Source organism: Dermochelys coriacea, chromosome 1 (genome assembly GCF_009764565.3).
Source record: "Dermochelys coriacea isolate rDerCor1 chromosome 1, rDerCor1.pri.v4, whole genome shotgun sequence".
Taxonomy (NCBI): domain Eukaryota; kingdom Metazoa; phylum Chordata; order Testudines; family Dermochelyidae; genus Dermochelys; species Dermochelys coriacea.
In genome coordinates this window covers 260,129,867-260,156,333 of record NC_050068.2, presented here as the reverse complement: position 1 = coordinate 260,156,333, position 26,467 = coordinate 260,129,867, and the positions used below count along the sequence as shown (strand labels likewise).

At 48.3% G+C, this 26,467-nt stretch overlaps 1 protein-coding gene across 1 annotated transcript in view; it reads right to left on the bottom strand.

Moving 5' to 3' along the window:
- CACNA1I (calcium voltage-gated channel subunit alpha1 I) overlaps positions 1–26,467 on the bottom strand; it is a 127,363-nt gene that overhangs the window by 9,181 nt on the left and 91,715 nt on the right. Inside the window, exons 17-31 of the mRNA XM_043501920.1 lie at positions 24,902–25,025; positions 23,861–23,929; positions 22,651–22,835; positions 22,003–22,129; positions 20,819–20,944; positions 19,479–19,568; positions 18,221–18,413; positions 14,978–15,129; positions 12,518–12,627; positions 11,980–12,113; positions 10,877–10,947; positions 6,991–7,069; positions 5,951–6,072; positions 4,386–4,715; positions 3,072–3,218 (exon numbers count right to left, since the gene is read on the bottom strand). Coding sequence (XP_043357855.1) covers positions 3,072–3,218; positions 4,386–4,715; positions 5,951–6,072; positions 6,991–7,069; positions 10,877–10,947; positions 11,980–12,113; positions 12,518–12,627; positions 14,978–15,129; positions 18,221–18,413; positions 19,479–19,568; positions 20,819–20,944; positions 22,003–22,129; positions 22,651–22,835; positions 23,861–23,929; positions 24,902–25,025 — 2,059 coding nt within the window. The remainder of the gene's footprint in view (positions 1–3,071; positions 3,219–4,385; positions 4,716–5,950; positions 6,073–6,990; positions 7,070–10,876; positions 10,948–11,979; positions 12,114–12,517; positions 12,628–14,977; positions 15,130–18,220; positions 18,414–19,478; positions 19,569–20,818; positions 20,945–22,002; positions 22,130–22,650; positions 22,836–23,860; positions 23,930–24,901; positions 25,026–26,467) is intronic.

Sequence of the window (26,467 nt, the reverse complement as noted above, 5' to 3'; positions counted from 1 at the left end):
CCCTATTACTTTCCCTTTCTCTTGACTTGGATTCTAAAGTTTTGTTACCATGGGGGAAGACGTCACCACAAGTACCCTTTGTGGTTGTGAAAATTCTGCCACCCTACCCCTTGGTGGTGGTATGGTGATTTTGCTGCCTACCTTCCTGCATGAGAGGGTGGGAAAATTCTCCTGCCACGTGCCTCCCCACGCATGATGCTGAAAATTATGGCCAAGATTTTCAAAAGCAACAAGTGATTTTAGGTGCCCACCCTGGGATGCCTTAATTGGGCCTGATTAACAGAAAGTGCTTAGCACTCACTCTCTAAATATTAGGCCCCTTGAAGGGCCTTGAGTTGGTCACCAAAAATGCAGGCACCTCAAATTACTAGTCACTTATCAAAATCTTGGGTATACCACCACATGCCCCCTGTGGATGAGGGCTTGAAGACTCAGCAATTGGAGAAGAATAGCAGCATCTGCCTATTGCTGCCTCTGAGGAAGACTCATTGAGAAGGCTATGGCTGGGAGGAGAAGGCCTGGTGCCTTGGACCCAGGGGCATGGAGCCAATCCATTGCTCTCTTTATGTACAGAGGGCAGAGTAATCTACCAATGAGAACTCTTGACACTCTCACTTTGCTAACTAATTTCAACCAATAAAACTGTAGAATGCAAATTAACTAGACAGGGAATGGTGATGATTGGTTGTGTTACCGCTGGTATCACATTGACAATATATAAGAATAACCTGAGCTATTGACACAACTCTAACCACAATCATGACAGGTAGCTACAACAATTGTTAAAAATTTTACTTAATTACAACCTAATTTCTTTCAATATTTTCAGTGAGTTTTAATGGAAATTCCAGAGGTTTAGGGAAGGATTTTCAAAAGCACCTAAAAGTGATTTAGGAGCACAAGTCTCATGGAAAGTCCATGGGACTTGTGCTCCCAAGTCCTTTATGTGATTTTGAAACTCCCATCCTTAGTAAGAAGCCGTTTTTAGCTAGAAGGATCCCCTCCAAAAAAAAAAAAAGACTCAAAAACTTCCTTAATGAGCTAATTTTAAATTCATTTTAACTAGGGCTGTCAAGTGATCAAAAAAATTAATCACGATTAATCGCACAATTAAAAAAATTCATTGCAATTAATCGCGCTGTTAAACAATAATAGAATACCATTTATTTAAATTTTTTGGATGTTTTATACATTTTCATATATATTTATTTCAATTACAACAGAGAATACAAAGTGCACAGTGCTCAGTTAATATTTATTTTTGATTAGAACTGTAAAAAACAAAAGAAATAGTATTTTTCAATTCCCCCATTGCAAGTACTGTAGTGAAATCTCTATCAAGAAAGTTGAATTTACAAATGTAGAATTATGTTAAAAAAAAACCCCTGCATTCAAAAATAAAACAATGTAAAACTTTAGAGCCTAGTCCACTTAGTCCTACTTCTTGTTCAGTCAATCACTCAGACAAACAAGCTTGTTTACATTTGCAGAAGATAATGCTGCCTGCTTCTTGTTTACAATGTCACCTGAAACTGAGAACAGGCGTTCACATGGCACTGTTGTAGCTAGCGTCACAAGATATTTATGTGCCAAATGCACTAAAGATTCCTATGTCCCTTCGTGCTTCAACCACCATTCCAGAGGACATGCATCCATGCTGATGGCGGGTTCTGCTCCATAACCATCCAAAGTAATGCGGACCGACGCATGTTAATTTTCATCATCTGAGTCAGATGCCACCAGCAGAATGTTGATTTTCTTTTTTGGTGGTTTGGGTTCTGTAGTTTCTGCATCAGACTGTTGCTCTTTTAAGACTTCTGAAAGCACTCTAGTCCCTCTCAGATTTTGAAAGGCACTTCAGATTCTTAAATCTTGGGTTGAGTGCTGTAGCTATCTTTAGAAATCTCACATTGGTACTCTCTTTGTGTTTTGTCAAATCTGTAGTGAAAGTGACCATCATCCGAGCCTGCTATAACATGAAATATATGGCAGAATGTGGGTAAAACAGAGCAGGAGACATACAATTCTCCCCCAAAGAGTTCAGTCACAAATTTATTTAACATATTTTTTTTAACAAGCGTCATCAGCATGGAAGCGTGTCCTCTGGAACGATGGCCAAAGCATGAAGGGGCATACGAATGTTTAGCATAGCTGGCAAGTAAATACCTTGCAATGTTGGCTACAAAAGTGCCATGCGAATGCCTGTTCTCACTTTCAGGTGACATTGTAAATAAGAAGCAGGCAGCAGTATCTCCCGTAAATGTAAACAAATTTGTTTGTCTTAGCGATTGGCTGAACAAGAAGTAGGACTGAGTGGACTTGTAGGTGCTAAAGTTTTACATTGTTTTGTTTTGGAGTGCAGTTATGTAACAAAAAAAATTTACATTTGTAAGTTGCACTGTCACAATAAGGAGGTTGCACTACAGGACTTGTATAAGGTGAATTGAAACATACTATTTTTTTATTTGTGATTTATAGAGTGCAAATGTTAGTAATAATAATAATACAAAGTGAGCCCAGTACACTTTGTATTCTGTGTTGTAATTGAAATTGATATATTTGAAAATGTAAAAACAAATCCAAAAATATTTAATAAATTTCACTTAGTATTCTATTGCTTAACAGTGTGATTAAAACTGCGATTAATCGTGATTATTTTTTTAATCGCGATTATTTTTTTTTAGTTAATTGCGTGAGTTAACTGTGATTAATCAACAGCCCTAATTTTAACTCAAACTAATTAACAGATTTACTTGAAAACCTCTTCTTTAAGTGAAAAACTGAATGCCAACTGGAGAGTCTCCTGTACCTCCGCAATGATATCTCCACCTCTAGTTCACTCTCTCCTATCCTCCTTCTTGGTACAACTGCCTTTCCTTCCTGCTTTCCACCAGTTCATACGTGTCTCCCATTGCTTAGGAGGAGAGGCCAATATTAGAAATTCACTGTAGTAACAAAGGTCAAAGCTTCTGTCTAAACAATCTATGGAGCGCTCCTCAGGGAAACCTCAAGGGTATGAGCATGTGTGTGTGTATTTGGGGGTTCCCTCCCCATCCTCGCACGCAGGTTACCTCTTGCTTGTCATGGTTACACTTCTCGCACATGGCCGGCGAGGAGTAATGATGGAAGACGGAGCCCGATAGGTTATCGATGATCATTAACTCCCCGTCGAAGGAGTCCTTAATAATTAAAGAGACACTGTCCAGCCATAAGTTCTCCTAGGGGACAAGAAAGGGGGAGGATGGGAGAAATTATTTAAAGAACCCAGAGTTTTTGCTTTAATGTGTTGTGCGAATTTAGGGCCAGATTCTGCCACCCTTACTCAGAGGAAGTAGCACTTTACTCTATGAGCAACCTTACTGAAGTAAATGAGGCTGGTCGTGGAGCAAGGTGTCACTTAAGGTGAGTGATGGTGGCAGAATACAGCACTTAGGGCTTGTCTACACTTAAAACACTACAGATGTGCCACTGCAGCACTTCAGCGTAGACGAGTGGATTACAACCTGTGGTCCACAGACCCCTGGGGGGTCCTCAGACTACGTCTAAGGGGTCCACGAAAGGTTGTCATTACCATAGAACAGTGGTTTTCAACCTGTGGTTCACAGACCCCTGGGGATCTGCAGAGTATGTCTATGATTTCTAAAGGGGTCCGTGCTTCCATTTGAAATTCTGTAGAGGTCCACAAATGAAAAAAGGTTGAAAGCCTCTGGTGTAGACACTACCTATGCTGACAGGAGAGGTTCTCCCACTGGCTTAGGTAACCTACCTCCCTGAGAGGTGGCAGCTTGGTCAGTGGAAGAATTCTTCCATCGACCTAGCATTGTCTATGCCAGGGGTTATGCACAGCTACATTGCTCAGGGGTGTGGCTTTTTCACACCCCTAAGTGATGTAGCTGGGTTGACTTAGCTTTTTAGTTAGACCAGGCTTTAATGTTCATGTGAAATGGAGGGACTAACATCACTAGTTGCCAGTGCAGACAGGCACTGCGTAAAGTTCCCTTCCAGCTCTACCAATGCACCTCACTCCTGTACTGCACCATCTCCTGTTATTCCAATCCTGAGCTTCCCACACAAAATACTCTGCTAATGCACCTTAATCTTGACCTGCAGCAACCCTCCTATCATAATCCTGAGCTTCCTGCACAGTTCTGACAATGCACTTCCAACCTGTCCTGCAGTACTCCCTGCATCCCTTGCTCTTCCAGTCCTGGCCCCACAAAACACCACCAATGCACCAGCACAACCCAGTTCACCCAAGCTAGACCTGAATGCAAACCAGTCACCAGTCTGTATCCCATTACTAAACCCTAAATCATCTAGACTACCCTCCTTCTCCCTACTCCAGCCTGCTGCAATTTTGCTGGTAAGCACAAAGGTTTACTCACCTGTGCTGGAGAGAAACATCTCATGCACAGACGTGCTTCAGGGTCCACTCTCCCACCTCCTTCACCTCCTCCTCCCTGTCCTGAGCTCGGGGAGCCCACGGTGCGGGGGCAGAGCCCGTGTGCCATCTCGAGCTCAATCTCGGCATCCATTTCTGCGTCCTCCTGCGCCTCCTTGTTGCTGTCGTCGAGGTGTTTCATGAGCACAGCTACCACCACGTTGATGAGGACGAACTGGGCTGTGAGCACGAAGCTGACAAAGTAGAGTGGCGAGATGAACTGCAGGTTGCTGAGGCAACTCCGGTCATCATGGGTGCAGTCCCGCAGGGTATCCTTGAGGAAAGGACAGATGTGAGAGGAAGTGGTGGGAAAAAGGAGGGAAGGACTAGAGTAAGAATTTAAATTTGGCTGCTCCCTCAGTCAAAAAACACAGAATCCAATGCCAGGCAGGACTAAGGTTCTCCAATACCCAGTGCTGTCTGAGCACGTGGGATCCTCAGTGCCCAGTGTCCCCGGCAATCACAGGAAGACCATCACATTTGACAGTCTCTGCCCAGTGCTCCAGAAACAGGTGTGCTCTTCCCCGTAGGCCTAGGGAGAAAATTCCTTCCAGACCCACAAATGTAATCATTTTAATCCTGCAAGTGTGAGCAAGCGTCACTGCAACTAGGTGCCTAATCCCCATCATCTCCCAAAGACACTACCCATGTCCAAAGAATCGTCCATTTCCCCTCCTTGAATCCTTGTGAGCTATTTAATTTGGAGCAACATGATTTGAACATGGAGGAGAAAACGTATCTGCCTGAGGTTTCTAAATCACAAGCCACTCCCATTGCAGCTCCAGGTGTGTGTCATACCAAATGCACCCCCCCACACTCAGCCTCGGAGAAGGGGCTATGGTGGTGATGTCAGTGAATCTCCCTTCTCAGCATGGCCACACTGTTGTCCTACTCCTTGAGGAGAGAGTTTGCACTTCTCTCAGCCAGCTGCCTGCAAGACTAAATGGGCCAATGGTCTGATCTAATCTGGCAGGAAGTAGAATCCTGGACTAGATGAGCCAGTGGTCTGAACTGGCAAGCCAGCATCTACATTTCCTCATCATCTAGCTCCTGTAAAAACAGTTCCTGTCAGAAAACAGGGCCTGCAACAGATCCAGTCTGCAGGACCCCTAATGGGTGCAGCTGGCCTGTAGTAGATTGCCTAATAGGTTACACTGTCTGATTGACTGGAAGAGTCAGCAGACTGGTCTTAAACCCAGCAGCAGCTGCTGCTTTAAGTATTTGCCCCTGGCTGCAATAGCTTCTGTCTTGGACCCAGCCCTGCTCCTATCTAGCCTCACTCCAGGTAAACCAGTTTTGACCCTGGGCTCTGACTCTTGACTCCGGCTGTGACCCTTGGCTCTGGCATTGGGCCTTTTACTCTGGGTCTGACGACCGCTCTAACCCCTAAACATGGCCACCCATGTCCGAGTCACTGACAGTTCTAAGCAGTGCTGACCCCTCCCACTCCAGCGTAGAATTTCTCTTTCATTAGAACAGAGACGTTTCCTCCTCTGAGGCCCATGTTACCTTCATGATTCCATTCCAGTTGTCGCCAGTGGAGACCTGGAAGAGCGTGAGGAAGGCCATCCCAAAGTTCTCAAAGGTGGCATGGCGGCTCATGCCCTCACAGGGGTTCTCGTCATTGCACACTGCAAAAGAAGGGATTTATAATTGTGCAGTGGATTGATTCCTAGCTCTCAGAGTGTGCCAGGGACTCAGAATAAGACTCCCTGTGACCATTCCACTCTGAGATTATTAGCTTCACATCCAGAAGTCTGCACTCAATGGCTCCAGTCTATAGTCCCATAGGCTAGGTCCATGACAGTAATGACCAATGGTTGGACATTGTCTTGCAGTATCAGAATGATTACCCCAAGCCCAGGATATCAAACAGCATAACTCATTTCCCAGGGATGTCTCTCAGCATACTTAGTGGTCCAAAACATAGTTCTCCTTTACCCCATGGCTGCCGATCCATGCCTGCAAGCTTGCTGTGCTGGCACCATCCATTAAAATGAAGGGATTTTGAGGATTTTCCTGCTACAGTCAGCAGCATAGCAAGTGCATGTGAGCCAGACATACTCGGCATACTAGTAAGAGTGGTAAAATGCTACCCCCAGAACACCCAGCAGTAGTCACTTGATCAAGGGCCTAATCCTCTTGGTGTGAAAGAAGATTCCCTGCCCCTCTTCATGTACTTGGCTAAAAGTTTTGCCCATTGATTCATGTCAACATGGACCAGAGGAGTGCATGAACTTCCCTGAGTCTTTCCTGCAGCCATTTGGCTGGAACTGGGACAGAGAGGAGCTGATTTGCTGAGGCAGTGCATGGAAAGCAAAGATTTAAGAATGAGAGAAAGCCATCTAACTCTCTCATTCCGAGACAGGTTTTTTGGAAAGGTGGAAATTCCTATCATAGCAAATACCCAGAGAGGAGGTTAAAGGTCATCAGAATACCCAGCCCTTTCATTAAATTAGAGCTGGGCTTGCTGCAACATGGGAAACTGCCGGTTTGTTTTTTTTTCCATTCTGTGGCTCACCCAAGAGCACGGCACGCGTGAAACTTACCCAGCTTCCCAAAGAGTTCCACTCCTAGAGCAGCGTAGATGAAAAAGAGAAGCATGAAGAGCAGTCCGAGGTTCCCCACCTGAAACCAAACCGAACCATCTCAGGTTAACCCAAGCCAAGCCAGGTGAGACGGAATCACACCAGGCCAAGCCAGCTATCATCACTCTAGCAGCAACAACAGACCACCATCAAATATTTCCACTCCAAAACCTTTCGGAACTTCATGCACGCAACCAATCAGAACCCAGGAAGTCACCAGTGAAGCCACCAGTCGTGCTCACAGTAACCTCATCTCCCCAGGCCTTCCTACCCAAACATCATAACCTTCAAAACCACTCACAGCCACCATGGCTCCTTTCATTTGTAGCCTATAGCTGGTCATCCAGTTCCTCACAATCCCACCCCTCAGACTTCAAGCCCAGAGAGATGAAGATAATCACATTTAGGCACATATGGAGTGGTGAAGCCTATCGCACAGGACAAAGTATGAGTCGAGAGTAAAATTTTACCCCGGAGAGCCCCCCCTCCCCAGCTGCCCAGCTCCCCCTCAGTGCTGCTGCCTGCTGCATTGTGGGAGTCAAGATGCTAGTCAAATGTGGGGGCAGAAGAGGGTGAGAGCAGGTCTATCAGCGAGCACCGTGGGAGTGGGCATGCGGCAGGGGGCAGAAGGAATGAACCAGGCCCTCCTGATGTGTGTGGTGGTAGGGGAACAAGGGAGGAGAGAGACTGCAGGGACTCAAGTAGGGAACTAGGCCTGTGTATGAGGAGCTTGGAATGGAAGGAGCCCGTAGCCTGTGGGAGACAGCCCAATTTCTATGCCCCCAGCTATTGCACTTGCAGGGTTTCCATGGGGCTGCTGTCTGGTGCACCATGGAAGTTGTGCCAGCAGTACCAGGGGAAAGCACTCCCCTGTTATCCCTCCCCAGTATCTCTGCTTGCCTCTCCAAATCCTGGCTCCATTGCCTGCAGAGAGGAGTGTGAGGAACAGGTCGGTGTGTCCAGAAGACAGACTGGGCCGCAGCAGAAAAGGAAAGTAGCTGACGCCAGCTGGTAGCTCTGTGGGCTGAACTAAGTGAGGGGCTGATGAAGGAGGGGAGTAACTCTGATCTGGTTACATTTAAAAATGTGGAAAGCAGCCTTGGTGTGAGATGCCAGCACATGTGTGTGTGCGCTTGCATCCGATGAAGTGAGCTGTAGCTCACGAAAGCTTATGCTCAAATAAATTTGTTAGTCTCTAAGGTGCCACAAGTACTCCTTTTCTTTTTTGCGAATACAGACTAACATGGCTGCTACTCTGAAACCTGTGCATACACATTGACTGTGGGGAGGGGAGGGTTCTAGCCACAGGGAGCTGAAAAAAGCTGAGATGCTCAGGGATAAATTTCCAAAAGGGATTTTTTTTAAAATTACATCTTTATCCACTTTTCAGAATGGTTGCAGAGTAACAAAGATAGACAGGGGATTCAAACAGGGCAGCCAGAGAAGCCTTCCATGCCATTAGCAAGTCAAAACCATTGATGACTCTCTGCTCTAGTAATATAAAGAGAAAGGTCTAGAGGAGAACAGAGTGCCAGGGAAAGGAGAGATTGTTTTAAAACACTTATTCTGCCAATGTTAATAAAGCTTGGAGAAAAGTAGTATTATGGATAATTCAATTGTCCCCTGAAGAGTTAGTGTGTAAAAGAAAATATGGAGACTAAATTCAATCATTTAAATGTGAGACAGAGGGGTTTTAGTATTGCCTTAAAAGCACATTTTAACACAATCTTGACTGTGGAGTCATTTTTGATGCCTCCATAATGTAACTTTATTAAATGAAGTCAACCTTTCCTATTACAGAACCAAGGACCATCAGATAGGAAGGTCCTGTTTACAGACTCCTTCAGTGCCATAAATTCCTATTGGAAATTCCTTGACCCAGTACTCTTTGCAAGGGGGGACCTCCTTTTAATAGGGGTGTGTGTGTGTGCAGGGGCAGATATTAAGAACTCTTGCTTAGCAGTGAGGTTCTTTGGTGAAATAATGTGAAAAACTCAGGATTTATTAAGCATGGAAGAATGGTGACCTTGTAACCAAGGTGCTGCCTTGGGATTCAGAAGATCTGGGTTCAATTCTCAGCTCTGCCCCAGAATCTCTAGGTGACCCTAAGCAATTTACTGCTGCTCTGTGGCTCAGTTTCCCTATCTGTAAAATGGAGATAATAGCACTGACTTTGTTTATTTAGACTGTAAACTCTTTGAGGCAGGGACTGTCTCTTACTCTGCATCTTATACAAAAATGATAAAAGGTTTAGAAAATCTGACCCATGAGAAAAGGTTAAAAAACAACGGGGCATGTTTAGTCTTGAGAAAAGAAGATGGGGGCGGGGACCTGATAACAGTCTTCAGATATGTTAAGGGCTGTTATAAAAAGAATGGTGACCACTTGTTCTCCATGTCCACTGAAGGTAGGACTAGTAATCAGTTTAATCTGCAGCAGGGAGATTTAAATTAGATATTAGGAAAAACTTTCTAACTACCAGGGTAGTTAAGAACTGGAAGAGGTTACCAAGGAAGGTTGCAGAACCCCCGTCATTGGAAGGTTTTAGAATAGGTTAGACAAACACCTGTCAGGGTTGCTCTATGTTTCCTTGGTCCTGCCTCAGCACACGGGACTGGACAGGATGACCTCTCGAAGTAACTTCCAGCCCTATATCTCTATGATTCTATAAAAGCATCTAGCATAATAGGGCCCTGGTCTCAGTTGGGGCCCCTCACTGCTACTGTGATAAATAAAGAATCTCAATAAATAGAGGAAAGTCAGATGAAGCCCAGAATTCAGTGAAGACTGGAAACTGTGTTTCCATCTCATTCTTGTGCCAGGTGATTCTCTTTAATTCAGATGGATATGGTTTAGTGACAAAAATATCAGAATTAAGTTCCTTGTGTAACTGCTTGTGCTGTCCCCAGATTGATTTTCAGCCCGGCCTCATTCACGAACACTGGTGTGTTACCTGATAAATCAGCTGACAAATGCCTGTGCATTTCAATATCCGATAAGATTACTGTCTGCTCTGGGCCTGCCAGAGGAATGATCTGATCTATGATCAATAGAGCTACTTGGCGCCATTATTCCTTTCTTAACACGTCTCTCTGGAGGATCCATAAGAGAAGAGAACTGTTTCTCTGGCTGCTCATCCATCACAGGGGCTTCTCTCAGCGGGCCTGATGCCTGCATGAGGTGGTGCATGAATAACTCATTCCAAAACAGCTGCCACTCACAGCTCGTGAAATCCTTCTGTCTAGCTGCCTTTCAGGAAGCATTTAGCTGCATGCTGTACAAGCCACCACAGGAAATGTCACTGCTTCTTAGGGGATGAGAGGCTCAAAATCACTTGCAGACCAAGGAGGAGAAGAGGGCAAATGGAAAGCAAGCAAGCAGGTGGTGGCAAAAATGAAACAAGCACAGCATGGAAGAGGACAGTGGAAAGGGAGAACAACTGGGAAAGAATGAGAGGGAAACAGAAGAAATACCTGAACATCAGCTTTCTCCCTAAAATGGTCATGGTTTGCTCTCCATCCTCATGGCAAATGAGTGTGAGGAAAGTGACAGCAGTAAGGGGGAAGGGGTAGCCAAAAATAAAGCAGCTCTCACCCAGGAATGGAGCATTGCTTTATTCAGTAACACCATGGGGGGATAAAGTCGTGAGCAGACAAGGCCAGAAAGAAATGAATATAACCCTGTGGTTGACATATCCACATGAGCACGACCCTCTGGCACATCGTGCCACTATCTTAAAGACCTCAGCAGACACCGTCTCTCTGATTCTAGGCACGCTCAGGCAAATGAACTAATGGAAAGACTGGTGCACAAAAGGGGCATCTTTCTTGTAGCTGGTTTCTTTTACCTGTGGTAGAGCTTGCACAACTGTGTCCAGTAACGCCCGCATCCCTGTCGCCATCTTCAGTAGCTTCAGCACTGGTACCAGAACCAAAACAAAAGTGTCATTCAGTGCTGGGATTCAAGGAGAGAAATCTGCTTCCAATATGCCAGGACAACTGGATGGGGCACACCATGCGAGTGTTCTATCGTTCTCCTCCGTTGTAAAACTGATCCACCAACCTCTCTCTCCTCCTCCAACTGGCCATTTTCCTTCCACGCCGCACCTCCACGTCCGCCCCATGGTCCCTTCCATTCTAACTTATCCCTCTGCATACTAACAACCCCTTCTCTCTCATTCCATGCCACTCTGGTTCCTTCCATCCTATCCCCACACATCCTGAACACTGGCCCTCCCTTTCCCAACACCACACATCACCAATCTCTCCTACTCCAATTCCATATCCTTCTACACCCATTTCATTCCCTCCTTCCTCTCCTTTTTGCAAATGCAGCTTGGCAAGTATTCACCCTCATCACTGTAAATCTATCCTCCCCAGTGCAAACCATACAGGCCCTTGGTCTTTTCTGTAAAAATTACAGCAACATTTGCATTACAAAAGAAAAGAAGAAAGAATTTGTTTCTCACAAAATCTGCCAATCGTTTTGGTCCCTCTCACAAAGCAAAAGCCACTACTGGTCTCCTGGACAAAGGTGTGTCTAAATGTCAAGTTGAGGGCAATCGGGAGACAGCCTAAGGGATTGTCTACACATGAAAATCAATCAGGAATAAAGTGATGGATTAACTATTTCTGATTAAACTCAATGTGTGAATGCTCTTATTCTGGAATAAGAGTGCTTTGTTCTGAATAAACTTAATCCAAAATGGATTAAGCCAATTCAGAATAAGGCAGTCTTAATTCCAGAATAAGAGCATCCACACATGGAGTTAATCTGGAATAGCTATTCCAGAATAACTGCTCTTGTAAACAAGCCCTGAGTTTCCATGACCATTCAAGATTACAGATATGAGAAGCCAATTGGTGAACTGGCATCACAGGCAGCACCCAGTGAATTCTGTCCCACCCAGCGGTGTCTGTGCCCCACGTCTCCCTCCAGTGTCTCTCTCACCCCGGGCAATGCGCAGCACCCTCATGATGCGGATGATAGTGGGGTTGATGGGGAGAGCTGCGTTGATTTCAATCTCCTCCAGCGTGATGCCCATGACCGACAGCAGCACAATGGCCAGGTCCAGCTGGTTCCACCTTAAAAAAATAAAAGAATAAGGAAGAATGGAGCTTTCCAGTGTGACTGACAGGGGAATGTGAATTCATTACATTTTAAATATAAAGTAAAATAAAATTCTCCAAATCAGTGAATCGGAGGCCTCGCTGTGACAGTTAGAGCCTAATACAACTGGATGTCATTTATTCTACTCCCCTCTGCTCTGCTTCCTGGACCAATCAGCAGACTCCATCAAGAGGAAGCACTGGATAACTCTCATTAACCCATTATTGCTCCAGTGTGTTTAAGGTGAAACTAGTAAGATCTCTGCTACCCTGAACAAGGAAGAAGTTGAGGCCTCCATGCTCTAGGATTCCACTGCAGATACAGATCCCTCCCCAAACTTCACTGCCTCATCGGAAGACCTGCGTGCCCTACTGCTCACCTGTCTTTGAAGAATCGCCGCAGTCCAAATGCCACCAGCTTCAGAACCGCCTCCAGCACAAAGACTGTGGTGAACATGTAGTTGCAGTACTTCAGGGCAGTCTCAAGAGACTGTGGATGGAAAGAGATGCTGAGAGAGGTGGAGAGTGAGAGGCATTAACTACAGACGTGCTTGAGAAGTCACTGAGTTCCAGCCTGCTTGACTGGTCAGGAATCGTGGAGGCAGAAGGGGGCTGTCAAATCCTGGGTTGCAACTACTTGAATACTGGCACAGACTTACCAAGGACAGCAGCCACCACACTGCACTCTCATGCCAAGGGGCTCTCAGGATACCTGCTGCTCTGCCTAGCCACGGCTCAAGAGAATGGGCAGGCCTGGGGAAGGGCGGTGGTGTGCATAGGGTTAACAAAGCATCATCACCCAGCATCTCTGACATCAGCAGCATCAGGTTCATGGGACATCACCCAGGTGTTACCCTATAAATGGCTTCCATAAATCTACAGGGAATGCGTCAGGCAGGGAGAGTGCGTCAGAGCAAATAATCTGTTGCTATCTGCAGTAAGGGGAAACCCCATGTCTCTGGTTTGGGACTAGGTGGGTATTTAGCAAGCTTCCGCCCACTACTCCACAGCCCTGGTTCTCCTGTGTAAGGTCCCTGTTCTCCATCAAACAGTGGCACCAGCTAGGGAGGGCTGTGGAGGTGAATACCATCCCCGCCCAAAGTGTTTAGACTTACTCAAAGTTCCACGGGCCCTGGACTGCTCACTTTTAAGCAGTGGCTCCATACTAAATCACTAATGTGGCTCCTGGAGCAGTGGAATGTCCCTCCGGCTGCGTGGTCGCAATACTACTGAAATTTGACATGGGTGCCCCCTTTGTACAGAGAAGGGAGACTCCCTGGCTGAATGTGACCTCGCGGAGCGGGCAGGAACTGGAATTAGCCCTCCCCCAAAGAAATATCTGAATTGGTGCCACTGCCACCAGAGGGTTTCTATTAATTGTATGTAGCATGTCTACAGCACCTTTTACCTGGAAATCTAAAAGCACTTCGCAAGAACTGATTAGGGAAGCCTCACCATATGCCTGTGAGGAAATGGGTGTGCTTATCCCTATTGCACAGATGAAGAAACTGAGACACAGGAAAGATAATTGACTTGTCCAAGATGTGATGTGTGGGTGAGAAGGGACAAGGGATGCTAACTTTTGCAGAACAAATAGGGGATATAGGAAACACTGTGAGGAATCCAGGGCAGGACCAGGGGGCAGTTCAGGAACACAAGATAAACAGTAACAAAATTAAACAGCCAACAAGAAAGATAAGCTGGACCTAAAGGAAAAACTTGGCAGTGAATCTGAGCAACAATAGACAAGTCACAGCCCTGGTCACTTCAAATACAACCAGCTCCAGCTCTGAAATCAGATTTGTCACCTCAAACCCCTCAGGCGTTTACCAAGGGCTTCCTGGAGATGTAAAGGGGCTCCCTGGAACTGCATGCTTCTGGACAAACATAGCAGAAAGTGTGGTGCTTTCAGATAGAGGGAGAAAGCCCCTTTTCCAGCTCACATTTCCCCTCTCCCGCACGTGTCTATAACCCTGTCAATAAATATTGAGGATTTCCAATTCCCCCCCACCAAATATTGATCTTTCCCAACCCTCAAGACCTTCTGTTGTGATCACCCTTCTTCCAGCTGAAAGAAACTAGGTCAGACTCTCTTCAGAGTCTGTCCACACTGCTTCTCTTGTGGAATGAGGGTGACTGGGTGAGGGGCTCTCTTCAGCTATCCAAGGATTGGATGGGCCAGCCCCTGTAGCACTCCCAACTCATTCCACTGAGGTTCGGGGGTGGCTGCTGAGAAACTGAAATCTGATTCATCTAGCAGTACAAAGCACTAGCTCCCCGGGGCAGTATGCCACCCTCTGCTGGGGCCCAAGGGAAACTACAAAGAGAAGGAGACCACGAGGCTAAATGTGGGTCATCCACATGACAGTGGAAAGAACTAATTCCCTCTATCAACCTATCTTGCAGAATTTTGCATGACAGTTTTCACGTGGACCCTCCTCTACCATCTATCATGGTGGATCACGACACTGGCAGCTGTAGTGAAATTACACAGTCGCTGGTTAGTGCTTCGAGCACGTGGGGTTGCCAGGATAAGGAATGAGGAGGAAGCATTGGAGAGGGGATAGGTTTGAGGAAGATAGAGGTTAGAAAAGGTTACAGAATATATAGAGATTTCCTTTGGGTTGCGATTTGACCCCCCTCTGCAAAGCATGCTGGAAGATGCTGCTCTTCCAAGTCAATCTCTAATGGCTGCTAAGTTTTACTTATAACCTAGTGACCCCTTATGTGTTTGACTGCTTGGAAGGGAAAGAGTCAAGTCTCTTTTGTTATGGAAAATGAGATGGGGAAAAGAAAGAGAGGGAGGTAGGGGCAGGGTTTGGTCCCTTGAACTCACTCACCACTGGCTGGTTGTAGTGCTCCAGGGACATGGTGACGACGTTGAGGCAGATGATGAAGGTGATGAAGATGTCCAAGTAGTGGCTGGTGCAAACCGAATGGATGAGGAGGCGGACAGAGCAGTAGGTGGCATAATACGGCAAGCGCTGCGCCTCTTCAATGGGGGAGGGGGGGGAGAGAGAAGATAGAAGAGAGAGGGAAGAGAAACAAAGGGAATTAGGAAGAAAAGTGGGGGAAAGAATAGAAGCAATGGAAAAGCAGGGAGGGAGGGAGAGACAGAAACAGGAACGGAGAAGGAAGAAGCAGAGGAAACAGATAGAAAAAGGAGAAAAATAAAATAAGGAATGCAGAGAAAGAAAACAGAAATGGTGAGGAAAGAGAGAATTTAAAAGGAAAGAGGAGGCAGGGAGAGACAAGAGAGGGAAGGTGGGAGCAATAGAAAGAATCTGTTAGTCCTATGTTTGTGGAAATGGCCCTAAATCAGCATTTCATGCCTCAACAAATTAAGATCACAAATGATAAAAAGGAGCAAATGGCTCCAGGAGATGCCCAGAGGTGGCACCAGGGACAGGAAAAACTGAAGAAGGGGAAGGAAGACAGAAGCCCATGGGCTTGGAAAGGAGGAGAGTAATCAGACAGGATCTCCAGGGTAGGGGAAGGAAGGGGCGGGGTGATTGCCAGCACCCAGGGTCAAGTGTGCATCTGTGATGTTTCTCTCACTGGAGCACAGGAAACAGACACGTGGGGACCATCGCCGTGGGGGGACCCTCTCGGTTCCAAGGAAGCCTTGGAAAAACTGCCACAGGAACAGAAAGGCCCAGGAACACAGCGTGGGTTTTTCCCTCTTCTCCCCTCCCTCATTTTGCATTAAACAGGAAAGGATTAATGTAGGGGTCCGCCCAACAGCACTGGCTGGTGCCACGGGGCTCTCCAAAGGAGTGTCTAAATCCCTGAGGGCTGGAGTGTGTGTGTCTGGGTGGAGGTTCCCTGTTGAAGAGAATACACATGCACACACACACACACGCGCGCACATGCACACACACGCGCGCACACGCACACACATCTATGCATGTGTTATCGTCTAGAGGCAAGGTATTAAGAAAAAAGGAGCCTTTCCCAACACCCCCAGTTGCCATCAGGCACCCTGTCACCTCTTCCCTCTGTTGCCGGGGTTCTGGCTTGAGGGTAGCTGGCTGGGGGCGTCAGGCCCAGTGCTGCATATGGCAGCCCGGCAGCAGTGTCCCACCAAGAGGAGAGCAGTGCTGACAGCATTGACATCGATGCTGTTGCAGAGAAACTGATCAGTCAAAAACTAAAAGAGGAGGGGGAGGAGGAGGAGTAGGAAGAGGAGGAGGAGAGGAGTAGGGGAAGGAGGAGGAAGGGAGGGGGAGGGGGAGGGGGGAGGAGAGGAGGAGGAGGGGGAAGAGGGGGAGGAGAGGAGGAGGGGGAGGAGGAGGGGGGAGGAGTAGGAAGAGGAGAAGGAGGAGAGGAGTAGGGGAAGGGGGAGGAGTAGGAAGAGGAGGAGGAAGGGGAGGAGGGGGAAGAAGGGGAGGAGGAGGGGGAGAGGAGGAGGGAGGGGGAGGAGGAAGAGGAGGAGGGGGAGGAGTAGGAAGAGGAGGAAGGGGAAGGAGGAGGAAGGGAGGGGGAGGAGGAAGAGGAGGAGGGGGAGGAGTAGGAAGAGGAGGAAGGGGGGAGGAGGAGGAAGGGACGGGGAGGAGGGGGAGGAGGAGGAGTAGGAAGAGGAGAAGGAGAAGGAGGAGGAAGGGAGGGGGAGGGGGAAGAGGAGTAGGGGGAGGGGGGAGGAGAGGAGGAGGAGGGGAAAGAGGGGGAGGAGGAGGGGGGAGGAGTAGGAAGAGGAGGAGGGGAAGGAGGAGGAAGGGAGGGGGAGGAGGAAGAAGAGGAGGGGGAGGAGTAGGAAGAGGAGGAAGGGGGGAGGAGGAGGAGGAGGAGGAGGAAGAGGAGTAGGGGGAGGGGGAAGAGGAGTAGGGGGAGGGGGGAGGAGGAGGGGGGAGGAGAGGAGGAGGAGGGGAAAGAGGGGGAGGAGAAGGGGGGAGGAGTAGGAAGAGGAGGAGGGGAAGGAGGAGGAAGGGAGGGGGAGGAGTAGGAAGAGGAGGAAGGGGGGAGGAGGAGGAGGAGGAGGAGGGGGAAGAGGAGTAGGGGGAGGGGGAAGAGGAGTAGGGGGAGGGGGGAGGAGGAGGGGGGAGGAGAGGAGGAGGAGGGGAGGGAAGAGGAGTAGGGGAGGGGGAAGAGGAGTAGGGGGAGGGGGGAGGAGGAGGGGGGAGGAGAGGAGGAGGAGGGGAAAGAGGGGGAGGAGAAGGGGGGAGGAGTAGGAAGAGGAGGAGGGGAAGGAGGAGGAAGGGAGGGGGAGGAGTAGGAAGAGGAGGAGGGGGGGAGGAGGAGGAAGGGACAGGGAGGAGTAGGAAGAGGAGGAAGGGGGGAGGAGGAGGAAGGGACGGGGAGGAGGAAGAAGAGGAGGGGGAGGAGTAGGAAGAGGAGGAAGGGGGGAGGAGGAGGAGGAGGAGTAGGAAGAGGAGTAGGGGGAGGGGGAAGAGGAGTAGGGGGAGGAGGAGGGGGGAGGAGAGGAGGAGGAGGGGAAAGAGGGGGAGGAGAGGGGGGGAGGAGTAGGAAGAGGAGGAGGGGAAGGAGGAGGAAGGGAGGGGGAGGAGGAGGAAGGGACAGGGAGGAGTAGGAAGAGGAGGAAGGGGGGAGGAGGAGGAAGGGACGGGGAGGAGGAAGAAGAGGAGGGGGAGGAGTAGGAAGAGGAGGAGGAGGAGTAGGAAGAGGAGAAGGAGAAGGAGGGGGAAGAGGAGTAGGGGGAGGGGGAAGAGGAGTAGGGGGAGGGGGGAGGAGAGGAGGAGGAGGGGAAAGAGGGGGAGGAGAAGGGGGAGGAGTAGGAAGAGGAGGAGGGGAAGGAGGAGGAAGGGAGGAGGAGGAGTAGGAAGAGGAGAAGGAGAAGGAGGGGGAAGAGGAGTAGGGGGAGGGGGAAGAGGAGTAGGGGGAGGAGAGGAGGAGGAGGGGAAAGAGGGGGAGGAGAAGGGGGGAGGAGTAGGAAGAGGAGGAGGGGAAGGAGGAGGAAGGGAGGGGGAGGAGTAGGAAGAGGAGGAAGGGGGGAGGAGGAGGAAGGGACAGGGAGGAGTAGGAAGAGGAGGAAGGGGGGAGGAGGAGGAAGGGACGGGGAGGAGGGGGAGGTTTTTCTCAGAAAACCTTGGCCTACGAACCAACCAAACCCTTAGGCCGTGCCTTACTCCTGCGCTTCTTCTCCAGGCGCCTCAGGCGCTTCTCCTCCCGCCGGCGTGCCTCCTCTGCCTCCTGATGCTGCCGGCACTTGTGGAAGTTCTCCACCACCACCCCCACAAACATGTTGAGAACGAAGAAGCTGACGATGAGGAGGAATGAGATGAAGTAAAGGAGCATCCAGGGGTTGTTGTTGGTCACTGGCTGGAAAGAAAAGAAAAGAAGGGCTGTGATTGGCCGACGGGGGGTCAGAGGTGGGATTACGAAAATGAAGGAGAGCAGCAAGTTCTGATTGGCTGGAAGTGGCAGGATTGTAAAAGTGAGAGAGATCAACAGATTGTGATTGGCTGGTTGGGAAAGGAGTATGAAAATGAGGGTAGGAGCAACAAATAGACTGGGTGTCTGGAAGTCAAGGACAAGTTTGTAATAATAATAATAATAATAAAGCACTCAGGATGCTGCACCTACAATTCCAATATAATCACAACAGATCAAATGGACAATTAAAACATCAGAGAATATGACAGACACTAAAGATACCTGAAGAAAAGGTGTGCTGGGATGAGGGTAAGTAAATCGCACCTCTAAGGTGCAATGGGGGAACCCCTGAAACGTGAGGGATGCCTGAAAGCAGGCATCAGTCAGGATCAAATAGAAAGGTTTCTCATGACTGTTTCTAGGTTTCTCACCACTGAGGGTTTTAAAAGACCAACAGCACTTCTAGTCCTGAGAAGAGAGGGTAAGGATAGTATCCCCACGGCCATTCAGTCCTCTGTCGCTGCAGCCTTTGCCAGGGGCCTGACCCTGCATTACTCAAGTCAATGTGAGTTTTGGATACCATTGGGACTTAGTTGCAGAGACAGAGAATCCCAGCTTATAAGCAATTAGAGGAACCAACTGTAAATCTGGTGGATGACAACCATGTTGAGAAAGACATGGGTGACAGCTGCTTCAAAGATATCACAGGATAATAAGGACCCAGCCTGCATAACTTCCCCAGCTGAATAAAGGACAGGGCTACAATGCGTGCCTGCCAGGCTAATCACTTCCAAACACGCCTCCCTGTGTACACAGAACCATGGCCCTGACCCACCAGTAATAACGAAAGTGAAGAGAAGGGGCTCGCAGATGGGACAGGGTCAGAGCAATGCTATAAAATGCTATTGGGTGGAGTAGAAGTACCAAAAGCTGGCTGATACAGCATGCTTCCACCTTCCTGCCTGAAGGAGGTCTAGATGGCATGATCAGTTTGGAAGGAAGTCTCTATACCTGCTGGTCAACAGCCACAGCATCTAGTCCATTATACATAATATTGACCCAACCATCTTTGGAGGCCAGAACGAAGAGGGACATCAGGGCCTGGAACACAAGAGAAACATATCAGACACAGAGCATCTGTGTGCGGTAGGGTGGGGATGGTTCAGGTTTTAAGTTTTTAGGCACAAAACATAATTAAAACTCAAGGAGTCATCCTCAAAGCACTTGTCATCCGCATAATTACTAACAGATAGGAGAGGGAGGGGAGCTGCCAGCAGAGAGGGACCATTATTCAAGTCTGCCCTGTGGAAGCACCAGAGTAAAAGGTTTCCCCTCCCCAGGGACAAATGAACTCGGCAACAATTGCATCAGGCAGATGAATTAAAACACAGAAAACCTCAGGACGACAGGCCTGCTGCTTGACTGTGAAAATATATAAAGGCTAGAGACATGGCAAAATCTACAAGAGCCGTGGCAGATCTGGCCAACATAATCAGAAAACACCCACCAGCCACCCCTGCCTTTGAGGAAGCCTCCCTACTTGAATGCATGGGCCTTAGCTCAGAAACCAAAGAGCTTGGCGTGGCCCCTTGCCTTAGAAGGCAGCACTCCACTGACAGGACTGGTAGGGAGGCTGCAGAGAGGAAGGGAGGATTCTGCCAATCCTGCAGACATTTCCTTGGTGGAGCCTAAGGGGACTGCAGACACGCAGATTGCACAGACACCATTGGCCCAACTCCCCAGCGATGCAAACGGGGGTGTAAGTTGCTTATGAAGGGCCTGATTCTTCTTTCACTGTTTTTTAACTGCACTGACGTCAGCGAGTTACCCTTGAGTCATGCCCTGCTCAGAGAATCAGGCCGTAAGGGCTCAAAGCTGCAATCATTTACATGCAATGCCAATGGAAGGTGCACCTGTGCAAATGAAGGCAGGATTCACCCCTAAGCATGGGTCAGGAACCGGGTGTTACATGTTGAGGGAGGTCAGGAGCTAGCAAGAAGAGGCACTCCTAGGAGAGTGTAAGGAAACGCAGCCCCCCGCCCCCCATCCCCTGCCTTTAGCTTACACTCATGTGAGTTGCTTGAGCTGTTACATCCCCCTTTCCGCCCCTTCAGCATGGAAGCTGCATCCTTATACGAGTTACTCTGCTTTAACCTGGACACCCATGTCTAACCAGCCTCCCCCCCCACCCCCCATTTACATGACTACCTCCTCTGGCTCAGAGTGTGTTCTGGAACACTTCACCCTTCCCTCGAAATGAGTGAGTGTGGCTTTGGCAGGAGACACCCAAAGGGGCAAAGCACAGCCCAGGTTCATGTGAGAGGAGGGGGCTTGGAGGGTCCTGCACATACCTGTCCAAGGTTGTCAAAGTTGTACTTTTGGTGTACCCACTTGTAATTGGCGGCCATACAGTCAGACCTGTTGGTGATGTTACGGATGTCAACCCCAAGGCAGTGGTAGAACTTCCCCTTGAAGAGCTATAAGATGGAAGAAACTTGGTCAGTGAGTCTCACTCAGACTTCCTCAGTGTCAGGGGACAAAGAACAATAGGAAGCTCCTCAGATTAGGAGCGGACGCACGTGGAGCCTTTTGCTTCTCCGTCACTGATTATAATCTTGCCCTGGGTCAGCAGTGACTGAAAGTCCTCCCACTCTGACAGCCATGTGGTGGCCTGCTGGGGCTGGATTGGAACCAATGACCTAGATATGAAACATCCCCTGCCCAATCCCCCAGAGCCATCCACTCCCTCAGATGGCTGCGAGGTGTACCGAAGAGTAAAAGATCTCTTGTGAGAGCAAAGACCCAGAAAAATATCGCCTGCTTCTCCGATACTTTTAAATAAAAGGGACACTGATGCGGTTCTTCTGCCCCAGGCTCCTTTTCCATATGGAGGATACTGGATTGCGCATTTGTACAGGCTCATCAGAACAGTCTGCAAACAGACTAAGTATAGCACATTCTCTGAGATGGAAGTAACACCCACTCCAGCACTCCTCTGCAGCACAAGCCTAAAATAGGGAGGATTAACTTCCCCCCTGTTTGCTTCCCTCCCCCTGCCCCCCCGACACACACTACATTGTGTGTGGATTTAGCGCTTGGAATGAAGGGGAGAGAAAGAACTGCCTAGAGCTAGGCATCGCACAGGCCCCTGTGTGGCTGCCCCAACTGACACTGCTCTGTCAGTGCATCACAGTCATGACCTGCAGCACGCCCAGCTGCTACTCCACTCCTGGGCCTTCTCTACAGCTCTGCTAACATCGTGATCTGAATATCAATCTCTACTGTTGAAAGACCTCAGCACTGACCCTACCTGCCACTGCCAAAGGCTTAAAGATCATTATGATGAAAACTACACAGAGGAGGACAGAGCAGGGCAGAGCATCAGGCAGGTGTCCTGGAATGCCTGGCCCACTTCCTCACTCCCCGCGCCCCCCGCCACAACTCCATCTGCTTAACTGTGTCTGCATTATGCTTCCTACATGGCAGTACAGTGCCGAGCATGTTATGGGTGCTTGATAGACAACAACAACCCTACCTGCACACCCAGGATGCCAAAGATGATGAAGAAGGCACAGCAAATGAGGACAATGTTCCCAATGGGTTTGAGGGATGAGATGAGTGTCTCCACCACCAGCTTCAGGCCTGGGGCACGGCTGATGACCCTGAAAGGGACGGAGTGTGAGGGGGTGACACAGAGAGATGGCAGAATTCTTTCTTCCCCTGTGTTTTCAGAATCAGACCACAGCAGCACCCCAGATATCACGGTGCAGCTATCATCCAGTGGAGAGCGTGCTCTCCCCTAGGCCTGAACGCTGTGGGTTTGAGTTCCTCACAGCAGGACTTGGGCGCGTTACCTAATGAGGATATTGCAGTGACTATCTTAGAGGCTGGAGGAGAAGCTGCACAGTTAAGAGAAACATCCCTGTGGAGAGGACACTACACAACATTCTCGTCCCTAGTAGGATGTTCCATCAGCCCTTTTCTGATGCACAGCCCAACAGGACACTAAGGTGTGTGTGTGTGTGGGGGGGGGGGGTTAACCTAGGGGTCTTGGCCAATGCTCTCTCTCTATAAAGCATGTTCTAATTTTGGCACTGTGTGGGAGCCATTCCTGGGTGGATAGAGGAAGGGACACAGTGAGGGAGAGGATGGAAGACTAGGAATTTGCCCATGGGGTTCTCACCTGAGAGGACGTAAAGTGCGCAGCAGTCGGAGAACCCGGAGCACCCCCAGAATTTTAGCTCCTCCAGCAGAGGCCACTGAGACCACAATGTCAATGAGGGACACAAAGACCAAGAAGCCATCTAGGATGTTCCAGCTGCTGCGGAGATAGGCCTGCTCCCCAAAATATAGGCCTAGAGAGACCACCTACAGGAGAGGAAGGGGGAGAGCATGGGGAGTTAAACTCTCCACCATCCAGAGGGAAGGTAGTTAATAACTCGATAGCAACAGGTGAAGAAGCAATGATGACCCGTCTTTCACCCTTCCATGACACTCATCTGCTTTCTTAGAAAAGACCCACAGTCTGTTAAGTTTCAGAGTAGCAGCTGTGTTAGTCTGTATTCTCAAAAAGAAAAGGAGTACTTGTGGCACCTTAGAGACTAACAAATTTATTAGAGCATAAGCTTTCGTGAGCTACAGCTCACTTCATCGGATGCATTCCACCAAATGCATCCGATGAAGTGAGCTGTAGCTCACGAAAGCTTATGCTCTAATAAATTTGTTAGTCTCTAAGGTGCCACAAGTACTCCTTTTCTTTTTGAGTCTGTTAAGTAAAAGTGAAGGCACAGAAATCAAATGCTGGAGTGCAAATGTTCTAGAAAAAACAATAAAGACCCACCAAAGCCTTGATAAACTCCTCTCACCTCTCAACCAATATCTCCTCCACTCCCCCGAGCACTACCACACTGGAGGGAGATGGTGATGTACAGAGGATAAGACAAGGTGCAGGCAGTCAGAAGACAGGGGCTCTCATCCATGCTCTTCTGGTGACTTTATGTAAATCACTTAATCCAATTTTTTCAAACTTGAGTATGTAAAATTAAGCACCTAAATCCATATTCAGACACTTAAATAAGTGGTTTGCTTTTCAGAGATGCTGAACACCAGCAGATGCTACCGAAGTCAGTGGAATCTGTGAATGCTCATCACCTCTGAAAACCAGGCCCCTTGTTTAGATGTCTAAAAGGTGTATAATTTCATGCATCCAAATTTGAAAATGAGATTCAAACCCAATGGTTGGACATGCCCCTCCCATGACAGAGCTCATGAGGAGTGGGTGGACTCCTTGGAAGATTGAAAGGATGGATGGACTGAGGAAAGATGACGAGTAGAAGGCAGATGTGTTGGGCCCATGACACATGGGAAAAGGCGACTGTCTCCAGGTGACTTACCTTTAGTGTCATCTCAGCTACGAAGATTGCTGTGAAAATGTAGTTGGATACGGTCAGAAAGATCCTCTCCTAGAAAGTACAGAAAAAAGCCCCTCAAACACTGAGAGACATTTCCACACTTGTGTGAGTTTACTAAATCCTTTGTTATGAACTTGACAAATTTCACTGTCTTGTGAAGGTGGGAGTGAGAGCACTGGCTACGGCCAAGGGCACATGCTGAACAACCTTCATCCCGCCCGGCTCAGCTAATGCACCTCAGTCCTGACCTTCAGTGTTCCCTGCTACTCCAGTCTTGCAACTCCCACACAGCTCTGCTAATGCACTGTAATTGTGATCTGCAGCATCTGCTGCTAATCCAGCTATGGAGACTTTCATCACCTGGCAATGCAACACAATGCTGACTGGCAGCCCAGCCCTGTCACCCCACTCTTGGACCTCTCCTGAGCCCAGACTTCACCTAACTGTGGTGTCGTTTGGCGATGTGGACTCAGCAGAGACACTCAAAAAGCCATTTCAGCTGTGACCTCCGTTAAGAATGAATTGAGGAGAACCGAGAATATATTCACCCACTGAAGCACACCAGCCTCTCCCCAACCATGGCTCTCAGATCCACATTCAAAGCCAATGGAGAAACAGCACACTTGAATCCTAGCATGCCATTCCCATGGGCATCCTGCTACATAGCAAGGTTACCACCCTCTTTTAGTTTCACGGTCTCTAGCTATTTGACTCCCATTGGCAAGCCACCTCCCAACCATGAGGGCCTGGAGGACCCTTCTGCCTTCCATGATATAGGAAGCTACTCCTGAGAAAGAAGGATTATACTATTTTAAGGCCTTGAAAGGGAGGCAAGCAGGCCTCTTATTCCATACAGAGAAATCATGGAGGGGTGTGTGTGTGTTTGGGGGATGGGGGTTATTCTCCAGCACTGGGGCTTATCCAGAGCCTATGCAATGCCCAGAAAATTAATGAACTTTGTCCACCACACCTGTCCAGGGCTTGTGTTCAGCCAAAAAAGGTTGAGGGTGCAAGTTTGCTCACCGTGCTCCGATGTTCAATTTGCGGTCTCTCCAGGGCAATGGTGATGCAGTTCAGGAAGATGAAGGCCAGAACAACATAGTCAAAGAGCTTGTGAGCAATGATGGTTTGGCAGAGGATGCGGAACCTGCAAGAGAGTTCCAAAAGGACACATGTGCCTGGGGTGAAATTAAATTGGGTATGGCGGGAGATGGAGTGAGAGAGTTCTGCCTGAATTGTAACATTCTCTAGCGTAAAATCAGCTGCCCTGTTGTGCACATTATCAGACTGGAAAGGAGACATATTTGTTCAGGGAGGAACTGTCTTTTTGTTTGGTGTTTGTACAGCACCTAGCACAACAGGGTCCTGCTCCATGCCTGGGCTAACCTCAATGCAAGTAATAATAATTCTCTAAAGAGCTCCTCCTGAGAAATCATCTGCATTTGTAAGGACCTTATCCCCGAAGCACTGTCTGTCTATCCTAGTTGTTTATATGCCCCCCATCACCTCAATACTTTTATTTCTTTCTCCTCACAACACCCCTGTGAGGTAGGGCAGAGCTGTTATCCCCATTTTACAGATGGGGAGCTAAGGCACAGGGAGGCTAAGTGACTTACCCAAAGTCACAGAGGAAATCTGTGGTGGAGCAAGGAATTGAACCTCAGTCTCCCAAGCCCCAGAGAAATGCCCAAAGCACCGCACCACCCTTCCTCTCTAAGCTCTGCTCTCACAGGGTGATGATGAGTCACAATCTTTAACCTACCCCCTCTCCCCTAACTTAAAATTTCCTATCATGATATTTCAGAGTAGCAGCCGTGTTAGTCTGTATTCGCAAAAAGAAAAGGAGTACTTGTGGCACCTTAGAGACTAACAAATTTATTAGAGCATAAGCTTTCGTGAGCTACAGCTCACTTCATCGGATACATTTGTCTGTGCTAGGATTACCAGAGTGTTCTATGCATCAAACTCCCTTGTGCTGCCAGCTGATGAGGAATAACTGCCATGAAAATAAATGACTAGTTCTATTGCCCTCCAGCTTCTCTAACAGCCGCCATAACCAGTACAATAGGTAGGAGATCAGCACGTGCAGCCAAGATTAATCTTCCAGCAGTTATGATGAAACCCTCTTGTCTCCATGAGCTGTTACCCTGTGGTGTAGCATGCTGATGGTTGGTGATAAACACTGTTTCCTCTTGGTGGAAGGAGGAGTTCTTCTAATATTTATTTTGGTAAGTGCAGAGAATACTAACTTTGCCCAAACAAAGTGTGATTGGATTGCTAATAAGTCAACTTCGTGGCCTCTAATGCAATGCGGGCCACTCTTGTGCCACCAGAGACATTGCCAATGGCACAGATAAGTTAAGAATACATTCATCATCTTTTTTGGTCAGAATTAGTATTCTCTGCCTTGCCTTAAGTTACACTGAAGAAAAATGGAGCATTCCCCAGAAGGAAAACAACAGTAGTTTTTCAGGATTCCCCTTCTCTTCCCTCACCTCAGGGACCAAACAAGAGTTGGGTGGAGAGGCTGTGACTGGAAGCAACAAAATCGTTCCCATCTTTGAAAGTTTAAAGCTGCAGGCTCAGCAT